The sequence below is a fragment of the Neomonachus schauinslandi genome, chromosome X (genome assembly GCF_002201575.2).
Source record: "Neomonachus schauinslandi chromosome X, ASM220157v2, whole genome shotgun sequence".
NCBI classification, from domain to species: domain Eukaryota; kingdom Metazoa; phylum Chordata; class Mammalia; order Carnivora; family Phocidae; genus Neomonachus; species Neomonachus schauinslandi.
Genome location: NC_058419.1, coordinates 106,084,623 through 106,099,347, shown reverse-complemented (window position 1 = coordinate 106,099,347; position 14,725 = coordinate 106,084,623). Strand labels below are relative to the sequence as shown.

The 14,725-nt window shown below is 36.6% G+C and overlaps 1 protein-coding gene across 3 annotated transcripts in view; it reads left to right on the top strand.

Moving 5' to 3' along the window:
* Positions 1-14,725, top strand: part of POLA1 (DNA polymerase alpha 1, catalytic subunit) — a 294,407-nt gene that overhangs the window by 137,478 nt on the left and 142,204 nt on the right. For all 3 annotated transcript variants that reach the window (XM_021677907.1, XM_044911907.1, XM_044911908.1), the window contains 2 exons: positions 9,376-9,554; positions 11,270-11,401. In XM_021677907.1, coding sequence (XP_021533582.1) covers positions 9,376-9,554; positions 11,270-11,401 — 311 coding nt within the window. The remainder of the gene's footprint in view (positions 1-9,375; positions 9,555-11,269; positions 11,402-14,725) is intronic.

Genomic DNA, 14,725 nt, shown 5'->3' with positions numbered 1-14,725 from the left:
GATACTTTGTCCTTTTAGTTAGTACAAAGAAATCAGGAATAATGGCATAATTTCATTTAGGAAAATTATTAAGTTCATGATTTTTTATTTTTAAGACTCTTTTGTGGAGAGCAAGTATATTTTTCAACTACCTTTTTCTTTTTCTATTGCTTTTATACTACTTTCCTTGAAATGAAAGGCAAGCATCAAGTGTTGGTTTTATCCTGTGGCTTCACTTTGGAAATTCTCCGACTGTTTTTCTCCCTGTCAAGACACCTCCTGAAGTCTGTCTGGTGGCATGTTGCACGGCCAGGTTTTCTGATGGGAAGGCCATTTTAGTGAAAAGGATAGAGGATAGTCTATTAAATGAGTGAATTGAATAAGTGTGTTGAATTGAAAGAGAATAATTTGTTCTCTCTAATAACTAATGGTCCTCATTATCCCACAGTAAAATGTGTATCATTTTTCTGAAACCCATGTAAGATTATTGCTATTGGGCTTAAATAAAGCAAAATTTTACCCTTTTCCATTTGTGAATGGAAAAAAAATACAGGATTACTCTTCTTACACAATAGCCCAATGGGAAACATGGCCACTAAAACTTGGAACTCTTAGCTTTTGTTCTCCAGACCATAGGTTTTTTTCTCTTCTTTTGTTCTAATGAAAGCTCTTTATCGTCTGTGGAGGAAATATTCACAGTATGCTTCAGCATCCAAATAGTCTTCTGTACCTGGCAAACAGGCCAGTGATAAGAATAGTCTAAAGCTCATCCTTGAATTTCATCTTTTAATAAATTTATATTTCACGCATAACACTACTTAGAATGATGTAATATCTTTCCTCCAATGACCAGTGATTTGTATAATAGCTATCAAGTACATTTCTTCATGGTCAGTGGTAAAATTGCAGGCATTTGGCTACCTGGTCAGTTTTCTCATTGGTCCTGAGAAACTATGGATTTTTGAAGAACGTGAGAATTTAGAATTTAATCTCTGAAAGTAGTTCTTAAAACAAGACAACACAGTTAACCCAGGGTCTTCCTGGATTAAATTGGAAAGTAAAAATTCCCTTTTTAAAGAATGGCCCCAGGGTCCTGGGATCGAGCCCCATCATGCTTCCTGCTCCATGGGGAGCCTGCTTCTCACTCTCCCTCTGTCTGCCACTCTCTCTCTCTCTCTGTCAAATAAATAAATAAAATCTTTAAAAATAAATAAAGAAAGAAAGAATGGCCCCATACCACACGGGTTACAGAAGGTATTTTTTTTGTCAATAGACAGGAACCAGTAATATCCAAGAAATAAGTGCAACAGCAGGCCAAGCAGTGTTGGGGGTGCTTTTGACAGGCCCAGGGAGACAGGCCTGCAAAAGATGGTGGGGAGGTGGTGGGTAAGGTATAGGTGGTTGGGAGTAGGGTGATGGCACTAGCACATGCCTCAGGTTATTACTTTGTGATAAGATTCTCACTTTTTTCGCAGTTAAGCTCTTAGAAGAATGTGCATACATGACCGTCATTTGCAAACCTTAAATATTTTCTATACCATAATTAATAAAATTTTGAAAGTTAAGATCACACCAGATGCAAAATAGGATATCGTCTTGTCAGCTGGTAAGAACCATCTCTTCCAGGATGGAGAGCCATTCCATTCACATCATCAAATGGATCATGCTCCCAGCCTACTTTTGCATTCATTGAATAGATTAATGTTGAAGACCTGCTGTGCTCAGCATCATAATAGGCACTGTGAGGGAGATGAAGATGAGTAAGCCATGGCTCCTTTGCTCAAATTACAGCCCAGTCCATTTAGTTGATTTCACTGTCATAGGGAAGTCTAGTGGACAGTACAGTGCATGTCCCAAAAGAGGTAAAATAGAGGATTTCAGGCACTCAGGGGAAGCAGAGACCACTTGTGGCTGGGGCCACCAGGGAAGAGTTTATGAAGGTGTTGGCATTTGGGGCATTATGGGAATGCACTTTGGAGAGGCCAATGTGGCCTTGGGAATGGTTGCCTCTTCCCACCTCTCATTAGTTCTTCCAGCCCATTGCAGAATGGCAGGGGCCCCGACCTCCACGGTGGTGACTCAGGCCATCTCAGCCACTCCACATGGCACATGAGGGCCTGCAGTGACACTGCTCACCTAAGTCAGGCAGAGACCCCTGGGAACTTGGAGCCAAACTGGGGCATGTTTAGGATGATCACTGGGACTAATATTCTCCTGGCATTGTAACACTTGGAATTTCCAGGGAAAAATGGGAATTTCTCTTATTTATAAGTTAGATCAATTTTTAAAAATTTTTAACTTTATTGAGAAATAATTGACAAATATAATTAAATATATTCAGAGTGTACAAAGTGATGGTTTTATATACATATACATTGTAGAATGATTACCAAGATCAAGAGCATTAACACATCCATCACCTCACATAGTTTCCATAGTTAACTTTTCAGTGTGGTGAGAATGCTTATGGTGCACTCTTCAGCAACTTTCAAGTATATAGTGCAGTAGTAGTAACTATAGATCAAGTTTTTTTAAAAAGATGCATTATTTTAATTAAGTATACAAAATAGCACTTACCAATACTGTGTAGCCTATAGAAAAATGGGTAAGATGTGATAAATGAAAACAGCTGAACACAGCATTGTATACAGATGAAAATTATGTTAAATATATATGTGTGAATAAGCCTGGAAAGGTTGAAGGTGGTGAATTATAGCTTCCTTCTTGAAAAATTAATGTTCTTATTAAAAATAAGACAGTTTTTACAAAATCGGAAGAAAAAATGGTTAAACAGTTGCTAACTTCTAAAATGATGTGTTGGGGCACCTGGATGGCTCAGTCAGTTAAGCTTCTGCCTTTGGCTTAGGTCATGATCCCAGGGTCCTGGGATGGAGCCCCGCATCGGGCTCCCTGCTTGGCGGGAAGCCTGCTTCTCCCTCTCCCTCTCCCACTCCCCCTGCTTGTGTTCCCTCTCTTGCTGTGTCTCTCTCTGTCAAATAAATAAATAAATAAAATCTTAAAAAAAAAAGTCACATTTAGAGCTATCATCAAGGGCATTAGAACAGTTGTGTGAGGTCATGAGGGTGCTGCACATTAGGATTTTTTTTCCTGTCAAGATTTTGGGAGGTACCTTCTGCAGGACAGTAAAAATCTTGGGAGTTTATTTAACCTAAGGGTTTGGATATTATTTTTTTTAAATACTCAGAAGTTTTCCATTTGTATTATGGAGAGGTTTATTGTAGCTGTGAAAGGCAGTTTCAGGTGTCTGCCACTTGTATAGTCAGTTATTTATCTTGAAATTGGATCTACACTATTCTTAAAATGTTTTATTATGGAAAATTCTAAACATGTGCAATAGTAGAAAAGAAGTCCCCAGGTGCTCATGACCCAGCTTTAGCAGTCTTCAACTGTGGACAGTCTTATTCCTCTTTTCCACCTGCTCCGATTATTTTGAGGTGAATCCTAGATACCATATAATTTTACCTGTAAATACCACATTTTACATTCCTAAAAGACACTCCCCCCTTTCCAGCATAACTACAGTAGTATCATCACTAGTAAAAAAAACAAAACAAAACCACAATTGCTTCATTTCATCAAATGTCTAATAAGTGTTTGTATTTTCTGATTGTATTAAGGGTGCATTTCTTTTAAAAAGCTCCCTGTTTGAATTGGAATCTAATCAGGGCCCATATGATAGTCTCCTCTTTTTTAATTCATCCTTCCAATTTACTTGTTAAGAAATGGGGGGAGGAAAAAACAAACAAAAAAGAAATGGGGGAGGGGGGTGTTGTCCTATACGATTTCCCTTATTCTGGAGTTTGCCAGTTGCATCCTGCTGGGATATTTTAACATGTTCCTCTGTCTCCTGTATTTCCTATGAAGTGGTAGAGCTAAAGACTGTATTTCAGTTCAGTTTCTTTTAGTTTTTGCTAATAATGCTTCCTGGGTGATGGTGTGCACATCTTTGAGGAGGTACATAATGTCTGGTTAGAATCAAACACATTTGGCCACAAACTCACAGGTATATCATAAATTTTTAGTACTCCTTTTCTCGCCTTTTTCAACCTGAACTTTCTGGTGGTGTAACATACATTCAGAAAAAGCACACAAAAGCTAACTGAATAGTTTGATGAATTTTCACAAAGTAAACATATACCAGTGTAGTCAGCCCTGAGCTCAGGAAACCCCCTCATGCCGCCTCCTAGAGACTATCCTCTGCTCCCCCCAGAAAATTACAATCCTCATTCCTGACATCATAGATGAGGTTTTCTTATTTTTGGACATGACATAAATTGCATCTTTGCTCTTTGTGTCTGGCTACTTTCATTTGTATTATGTTAGATTCATCCAGGTGGTTATACTTCATTTCTTTGTAGTATTTCACTGTATGACTATACCACACTTGATGACTGTCTAGTGTAGGTGCACCTATGGGTTGTTTCCACAATTGGGTGATTAGGAATAGTGCTGTTTTGAGCATTCTCGCACATGTCTTCTCTTGAACGGTTGCATGTATTTCTGTTGGGTATATACTTAGGAGAATTGCTAGGTCCCAGGGGACATGTATGTTCAGCTTTAGTAGATACTAATTTTCCAAAGTGGTTCAACTGATTTACACTCTGTACTATCAATGTATAAACACTCCACATTCTTAGCAACACTTGGTGTTTTGTGTCATCTTCCTTTAATGTGGCGTAACATTGTGATTTTGCATTTCTTTGACAAATGAAGTTGAGCATCTGTTCACATCCTTTATTGGCCATTTGAATATCTCCTTTTGTGGGGTGCCTGGTGAAATCTTCATATACTTTTCTTTTGGGTTGTCTTTTTCTTATTGATTTGCGGGCATTCCTTATATATTCTAAATATGCGTCCTTTGGGTATATGTGTCACAAGCATCTTCTATTTGACATTTTTTAAAGTATAATTTACATACAATGAAATGCTACTATCTTAAGAGTATCATACATTCTATTTATCAAAACACAGAACTTTTCCATCACCTCTGGGTTTCCATTTTTTCCTTCCCAGTCAGCATCCCCTCTCACAAAAGAAACAATTCATCTGATTTCTCTGACCGTAGGTTAGTTTTGCCTATTCCAGAACTTTATATAAATAATTTTCTACAGTGTATACTTTTGTGTTCAGCTTCTTTCACTTAGCATGGTATTTGTGAGATTCATCCATCTTGTGCCATTTATCAGCGTTCATTCTTTCCTTTGCTGAGTAGTACTCCATGGTAGATTATCCCAGGTTATTTTTTTCATTCTCCTGTTGGTGCATGTCTGGATTGTTTCCAATTTCTGGTTATTATGAATAAAGCTGCTTTGAAAATTCTTGTACAAGACTTTTTGTGGATGTAGTGTTCACCTTTTAAAAATTCATAAGTATTTTTTTCTTTAATCATACTAAATACTCAGTTTGTATATTGTTCTCTACGAAGTCCCAGACACATGAAAGCCTGGATTCATGCAAAAGATAAATGATTCATTTCCTAGAAGAAATTTTTAGAAAAAAAGATTCACAGTAAGAATCTATTACTAGTAGCTTGAGTAATTATTACAAACAACTGCTTGGGGATGTCAGTTTCTCTCTTTGGTCATTTGGAGTTTCATTCATATGGATTTTTCCCTCTTCCCCACTTGTATGGACATATATAATTGGCCTTACTGTAGTTATTTGCATTTGCACTAATAGAGATCTTGTCTTTTGAAGGAAGAGAATTACTTGGTTCAGTGCCTCAGCCTCTCAGCTGAATGCTTTGAATTCGGAACAGTTTAAATAATCCTTGGGAATGGGGACAGGTGAACATTCTAAAAACAGGCATAGCTTACAATGTTTAGAAAGTACAATGGTAGAAAAATTAATTTTGTGCTACATGTCACATTGGAGGTGTGTGTGCTAAATATCTGGTGATCTTACGTAAAAAAACAGCATTGCTGAACTCATCTACCCCAATGCCTATGATGTTACTTACTATAAATACTTTTTGAAACATGAGAGCTTTGATCTTGTTGCCAAAATAATGTGAGATCCTGTAAATTTTCTAATTATAAATGACAGTACTTTAATTTCATTTCACTTTGCCTTCTGTCCTCCCCATCCTGCCCCCACCCCCCAAAAATGGTGTGACTATCACTACAAGGCACAGGATTGAATTAAAGCACACATCATTTCTGCTTACCGCAGGGAGAACCATGGCTGCTCTCCCCCCAGATAACTACTGTGAGACCCAAGTAGGCTGTTCTTTCCTGTATTCTGTACTGGACCAAATGATTGAAGTTACCTGTCAAAAGCTAGGCTAGTAAAAATGGAAGTTCTTTTTCTCAAATAGGGCATGAAATTTGTTTCTTTAAGCCAGTTTTTCAGAGAAAGCTTTCAGAAGAGATACGGAATTTGGAATTCAGTTTTGCATCTCTTCCTCAAAAGACGAATATGATTACTTGCTATATGATGAGCAGTTTAATATTGATTACACAGTGTATATGACACCTTTGATCATAAACATGTCGCTTTGATGTCTTTTCCAACAAAAGTGTTTAATTTTGGAGGGATAATAATTACAAATGCAGTTCCATGTAGTGGCTCTATTTTGTACATTTTAAACTTTAAAATCTACCTCTAGGTGGCAGCACCAGATACTTTTTTTTTTCCTGTTTCACTCCAGCCTTAATGAGTTATGGTATAAGCAGTAAAACTTTTAAGTCTCCCGAAACTTTGAAATAAGCTGCTTGTTGCCAATTTCATGAGGATTTGGAAACATCAGTTCCTATGTTGAGTAAGCCTAGATTCTGACCTTTAAAAGATTCCAGCAGCAGTGATCCTTATTTTTTAACATGACATTATGTTTTCATAAAAAGATTTAATTTAGGCCTCTGATTTGCCTGTTGAACTTATAATTGTCCTCCCAAGAAAATTACTTTTTTATGACATTTTTGTATCCAAGTAACTCATACAGGGATCATTATATACCTAATATTTTAAGGTAATTACAGTGTCCCCTCCTTTTTAAGATTTATCATTGATCTATAACCAAGAATGCTGAGATGAAACCCCTTCTCTTTAAAGAAATTCAGCATGGGAATCAATCTGATGTAATCCGCTATGGCCACTTGGCTTTGTTATTGCCATGGGCAGATTAGGGTTGTTTATGGAATTGGACATTAAAGTAGACATTTCATAAGGCTTGATTTTTTTCATGACTTTTGGCCACTTGTTGGGCATTTCTCTGTAAGTAGCAAGAGGGCCCTTGTCCACTTTTGGCTTACTCAGCAGGCAGGCTCCCCTGTGGCCTCACGTACACTAAATAAGCGGATGCTGGTAGGGTGGCCTAGAGAGAGCTTTTGTTGTTTACTTGCTGCAGGTTGGCCATTTCTGGGTATGTGCAAAACCAGTGTTGTTTCATTCCTGGATTTTTGGATTGTGAAAGAAGCCTGCCATTGAGAAAACTTTTGCCCACTGTTTTTCTTTTTCCTTACTTTTGAATAGTATTGGCCTGAGAAATTGATGAATAATCATACCATCAGAGAAAGGGTGAAGTTCTTCCTCATAATTGTTAATGAAGCAAAACATTATGTGAATACAGTTGGACTCACAAATGGTTTCAGGAATTTGCAACAGTTACCCTTCAGTACGGAGAAGAAATGGCCTCATTCATGGGTGTGGCCTCTCTCACTCATTTTCTCTGCCCCTCTTTGTCTTTAAATGGGAAGGTATATATTCCCACACTCTTCACTAATTTGCTATTTCTCTTAGGGGATAGGTAATTTGTAAAATAAAAATATATAGTGAAACTTGGGGCCAAGTGACCTCAGTTACAGTAATCTATATCACTAAACAAGAATATTTTTCCAGTTGTTTTTAATGTGTACTTTTTGTTTTTATTGTACGATCATGTTAGGAAATACTCATTTTGATTAATTCCTACAAAGAGTAGCTATTAACTTGCTATGCAGTCTGAACATGTGTTCCATATGTTTTTCCAAATGCATAATCTTGAGTGAATATCATCTAGATTAAATGATGTTCATCTACAATTTTATTTTTTCATTCATACGATATTTATTGCATGCTTATCACATGCTAGGCACCACTGAAAGGGGTTTGTCCTCTAATGTCTGTTTTAAACTTCAGAAGTGCCTGGTCGGTGACACTACCTCCATTTCATAGGTGAGAAAATTGAGACTCATAGTCTCTGTCTTTTTACTTTTTGTCCAGCACCTTTCCACCGTGTCACTCAGCCTCAAGTGTAGATGTCACTTGAAAATTGACCAAGTAGGATTTAGGATCTTGTCACTGAGTTCTGAATACATCTGTTTGATTATCTACTTATGCAGCGTTGTTAGAGTTAAAAAGAGTTTTCAGATATTTTTGGTATTCGAATTTTTTGCTTAGTGACTTCTATATTGCTTATTTACCTTTATGCTAAAATAAATTTGATAGCTTTCCTTAGATTTCTGAAAAGCCTAGAATTCGTAGGGATTTCTAAAGGATGATTTCAAGAAAATGTTTTAAGATACCGTGTGTATTAATTACCTTTACATGTAAATCCACATGGTATATTTTGACAGATATGCCTTGACCAAAGGTAAATAAAATTGGCTGGCCTAAAGATGTTTCTTTAAATAGTTTGTGGAAATGAGGAAGCATAAACTACCTCAGTCAATGCATTGATTGATTTCTTGTGTCATTTTGATATATGGATGGTATATTTTGTTTCAAGATTGTCAGGAACGTTTTGGCCTATAGAATCTGTAGATCCATTGTTTTTGCACATATTTTAAATTTCTGAATTCAGAACACCAAAAAACCATGTCGTGTTTTGTCTCAGATGCTGCTACTGAATTTTAACCACTGAATTAGATTGCACCCTACATGCTGTTAACAACTGAGCCAAGATGGAATCGACCACTGCATTGAAATCAGGGTTAGCAGTTGTATCTGCACTTGAAGGCGTTGTAATAGCATTGAACTTGTTTTCTTTAATGGGATTTTTATTCTCTATTTTCAGTTTTCATAGTGAAACTTTGATTTTAAGAGATTTCTTAATAACACTGCATGTTTATTTGAGATTTTCACTGTAACTGTAAGAAGATAGTAAAACCATCCTATAGAAGTAGTTGCTTCTGAACCCAAACATCTGGGGGCATATCTGCATTGCGTTAGTGCGTTAGTGCTGTTTCCTTGTTTTATTTAATAAAGTGATCTTTTGTAAAAGGATAAGTCAGTTGTCCATGTGATGTGAGCCTTTATCTAGAGTTCAAATGGTTGTGTATGTGTGTGCATGAATTTAAAATCATTCCTTTGTGGGTTTTCTTCTTTGGGGTCTCTTTTGTTTACGGGAATTCAAATAATTGTACCTCTCTGAATATGTTTTTTCTTTTACATTAATAGGACTCGACCCCACCCAGTTTAGAGTTCATCATTATCATAAGGATGAGGAGAATGATGCCCTCCTTGGTGGCCCAGCCCAGCTCACTGATGAGGAGAAATACAGGGACTGTGAAAAATTCAAGTGCCCATGCCCTACATGTGGAACAGAGAATATTTACGATAGTGTCTTGGACGGTTCGGTTAGTTGTTTCTTTGTTTCTTTTCTTCATTTTGTTAGCCAACTAACATAGAGGCCTTTCCTCCCCCACTGTTTGTATAAAAGGGGAGGAAAATGTTGCTTTCATGCATTTAAAGAATTTTAGCATCGTATGGATTCTGCCTTCACGGCTTCATTTCTGCTTGAAAATTCTTAGTAGACTATGCTTGAATATTGTTTTTGGCTTCCTAGAGTGGTTGCTTGGCCTTGGTTTTTAAATGGAATCTCTTAAAAATTCTAAAGTACCTTAAAGTATTTTTTATTGTAATTCCTTAATTAGTAACTTGTATTTCCCCACTCCCAGCCCCAATTTTTAAGACTTAGAGCAATATTTGCCTTTATCTTAAATCAAGTTAATGGGAACTAAGTGTTTTTGGAAAGTTTTTGTTTATCTTTACACATCCCACTTGCCTCCTTTTTGACAAAGATACTCTGATTATCTTTTCTGCTGTCTTTGCATGTCAGACATTAAAAAAGTCACAGGGAAACATTCCTCTCAAGAAGTACTGCCAAAAAATGTATCATTGACCTTGGTTCAGAACTTGAAACTTAGCCAATTTACTTGATACAACTGCAGTGTTATACATGTACTAGCCATTGGCAAATGAGTAGGCAGCAGAACTGTGTAAAACCTTGAAACTGAAAGAAAATACATCCTTTATCTAAATTAAAAGTAATTATTTTAAGTTAATTTGGACAAACAGCAGATGTTTTGCATTTTTTTGAATCAAAACAAAGCAGTCTTTGGAAGCAAGTGCAAGGAAGAGGCAGACACAGATCAGCAATACTTGCTAAATCCTTGAGTTTTGCTTCATTACAGCTGTAAATAAGATAGTTAATTGCATGGAGGCTTGACGACTTGCAGATGGGCTAACTGTGGAAAAGCCGATGTCAAGCTCTAAAATCTCTTCCACCTGGAATTGCTTAGCGTGGCGGGTAGGGTTATGTACCAGATTGGAGCAGGAAACCAAGATGTTTAAGTATCAAGAAGGAAAACAAATGCACCAGAAACCCCAACAGTTTTCCTATATATTCGATTTGCTTTGTTTTTGCTTAAAACAAAACAAAACAAGAGGTTTTTTCCAACTACTAATAGTTAATTCTTTCAAATTTCTACTCTTCTGCCTTCCCTTCCCCAAATAATTTTCATTTGAGTGGGTGGTGGAGAAGGAGGATTACAGAAATTTTAGATTTTCTAAGGGGACAACAAGTGATTGCTTTCTGGTGTAGTACTTAATTTTTAGGCTTTAATCGTCAAATTAAGTTGCCAGTATGAAAGGAAACTAATGTCATTAGTGCGCTTGCTACTGTTTTCAAGTTTGGAATGAATAAGTACAAATTTAAAATTTTGATCAATATCTCTAAGAATGTTTATATTCAATAGTGTGACCTCACTGGTATTTTCAGAAGGAAAATTATTTTATCCGTAAGATCTGTCATATATTGAATGTAAAAACAAGTGATTTCAGGGTTTTCCCTTCAACTTGTACTCTATTATGGTGGCAAAAAGGCAGGAGGTTCGTGTGACTAAGGGGATCTTTGAGAAGACAGTAGTTGAAAAAAGAGGGTTAAAAACTCACTAATGAAATGAATTAAGAATATTGCGCACCAGGACAGTATGTTAGTTTTTAAGCCCAAAAAACCCTTTTTTAGTCTTGCAGTAACCTTTTGTGTATTTGTCTCTTCTGACTTCTGTAGGGAACTGATACGGAGCCCAGCTTGTATCGCTGCAGTAACATTGATTGTAAGGCTTCACCTTTGACCTTTATGGTACAGCTGAACAACAAATTGATCATGGACATGAGACGTTGCATTAAAAAATACTATGAAGTAAGTATCCACAATGAATTTCTTACATATGCAGCTTACTTAGGTTTGGTTCTTTTTTTTTTTTTTTAAGATTTTATTTATTTATTTGACAGAGACACAGCAAGAGAGGGAACACAAGCAGGGGGAGTGGGAGAGGGAGAAGCAGGCTTCCCACCAAGCAGGGAGCCTGATGCGGGGCTCGATCCCAGGACCCTGGGATCATGACCTGAGCCAAAGGTAGATGCTTAATGACTGAGCCACCCAGGCGCCCCAATGAGCGGTATTTTAAGTACTGAATTTTTGCTTTAAGGAAAAATGAGAATATAATCAGGAAATATTTTAGTTTGTTGTTACCTAAGTAAGACTAAATTAAGTGGTCACTCAGGTCTTTGGCCAGAGGAGAAAAAAATCAGTATTGCCTGTCTTTGGCGAGAAGAGTCATAACATCAGGTGTGGTGATTTTAATAACTCCCCACTAGCTAAGACTTTACATTTCTGTGGTTAATCTAAACCATTTCATAGCTGTGTTGTCCAAGGAAGTCAAAATAAACATTTTTTAAAAGATTTATTTATTTTGAGAGAGAGAGAGAGAGAATACAAGTGGGAGGGGCAGAGGGAGAGGAGAGAGCCTATGGAGCAGATACCACCCCCCACCCCCACCTACCCCCTATGAGCCCAGAGCCTGACACAGGGCTCAGTATTACGACTCTGAGATCAAGACCTGAGCCAGTTGGACACTTAACCAACTGTACCACCCAGGCATCCCTAAACATTTTTAAACTTTAAATGCAACTTGTCATTTTAAAGAGAATGTCTCATTTTTATAAGTACATACTAAAAATGCTAGAACAGTGAGTGAGCTGTCTGCGTTAGAAAGAAGGCTTTTTTCAAAGTATTTGTTTTGGTTTTAACATATTTCATAGGGGGTGAGTTTTTTTCTTCAAAACTTAAAATTGAAAAAACCACATACTTCCCACTTGATTTTTCTTAGTGTTTATGTCATTTGTCATCTAAACAAAATTTCTATTATGTGAAAGCTCAGTGTAACTTATTTAAAGAAGCTACATTGGCAAAGCATTTCCAAAAAATGCTCAGATTTTATTAGTTAAAACCCTTGACTTTGATCAGTATCATCCTTTAATATCTACTTATATTAGTTAACTTATATAATACAGCATTTTCTTCTTTAAAAATTCATATCATGAAATGAAAATCGATTATTAGATCATTAGGATGAGGAGTAGAAGCATAGAGTTTCAGTATTGTGATTTTGGAGTAGAATAATTTGTATTTGTCAAAAACACCCAAGTAGGTTTGTCTGAAGACATTTTAAAAATAATAATTATGACTACATTTTGGGAAATCTGAAACATTTTAGTGAATAATCCTGAGCTATGCTTAATGAACAGTTGGATTGGAATAAAGGTTATCTGTGGGTTCACATTCCGCAGTAGATGAAACGTTCAGCACATGTAATGTTAGGCCTTTATTTAGCATGAAGAGCCCAAATCAAAACTATTCAGCTCCTCACTTACAGCTCTCGTTGAGCAGAGCATGATTCTTGACTCTTGGGAAGAATTCTGAGTTTTCTTTCAGTGTTTAGTCTATCAAAATCTTTACCATGGAGAAGTTAATACTAGAAGAAACTCATCTCTTTCCTTCTATAAGAAAGGACAATCTGTTTTGACTAAGTTGAGAATAGGCAGAAAAGGGATCTGTATAGTTAGAAATATGCTCTAACCGAAAGATTGATTTCTAACTGAATTGTATGTGGGTGGTGGTGGTGGTGGTATGAGTATTTTTCAAGCTAAATCACCTACTTTTAGGCATCTAGACATTTAACCCAAGGTTTCCATAGTATTTGCTTTAATTGTCTTGTCTACCAGCTATCTCAACAGCAAGTAACAGTTTTCCTCTTGTTAAGTGTGCACTGGATTGATTTTTCTATAGGATTTCTAATTAAAGTACCAAAATAGCACTCCTGAAGTTGAAGACTGATATGACTGTCCTCAAAATTAGGAACCTATTTCTCTACTTGCTGATCTTAGTCATATGTAATTGGATGGGAGAGAAAGAAATCCATTTATTTGTTCTTTTCATGGCCCCATGCTGAACTAATGTCTCAGATATTCTCAAGATTAGAGCTTTTATACAGAATGCTCAAACACCTCTACATTCTACTTCACTGGTAGACTATTCTCTTTTCTCCTGTCCTCAGACTTAAAGGAACTTTTGCTGATAGAGGGATATGGCATTGAGTTTTTGGGGTTCTTTTTGTTATTATGCCTCAAGTGATAGTGATGACAGTTCAGTGTGATAGACCATAGCGATGGCAATCCAGCTGGAGGTTAATACATCACCTGTACTGGAGACCAAGGATATTGGTAATAAGTACTGAGGTAAAAGGACTGTTTTCTGAAGCTAATGACCAAAAGAGTTTCTTCCTTTTTTACAAGTTAAACAGTACTGGGCATAAAAATTTTCCGTGGACTAAGAACAAGAGACAATATTGTTTTTCATTTTAGTCTTAGTATCACTGCAAGGAAGTACACCCTACATTAAGAAAGGAAGGCATCTTCTTTATAAGGAGGGAACTTTAGGAAGACAGTGGAGGAGTATAGTACTTGACCTAACACTATAACCTGCCAAGGAGCCTAGTTGTAGATCACCAAGAAATCAGGTTGTCAAGAACAAAGGGACAGGAGTTTAGGCTAACAAAATATGCTTCTGAACCACTTTTTAAAAAAATACATCATATACCCTGTTAGTTTCTGTCATGAATAAAATAGTGCTGATCGAATAAACGTGGTGTACCAAACATTAAAAATTTTGCATATCTGAGAATCTATATCATATAATGTTTTTATACTGGTTCCTTCCATAGGAGAGACTTTCTCTCTCTCACCATATAGCAGTGATTGTATCCCTTGAATTCTCACTTCCTAGAACATTTACATTTCAGTGTACATAGAAATACAAAAGGCATCGAGCAAGAAAATATATTAATTGCTTTAGGAGGAACAACAACTCTAATACTTTATCCAAGACTTGATGGAAGCATTGAAAGACTTGGAGATATCACCGAAAGCTCTAATTCAAAGTTCATTTTGTGCCCTGGTCCTTGTTGGTTCCCCTATACAAAGTTAAAATTGAACTGTATTTTTTGAAAATCATAAAAAGCCCATGTAAAGAATGTATCTCTAAGCTTTGAAGGATGTTTTTGAAAGACTCAATTTTACAGTGAAAAATTGATATGTGTTTCTTCTCCCCTTAAATTCTGCTCCAGAAGAGCAAATAGACACACACACACACACACACACACACACACACACACACACACACACA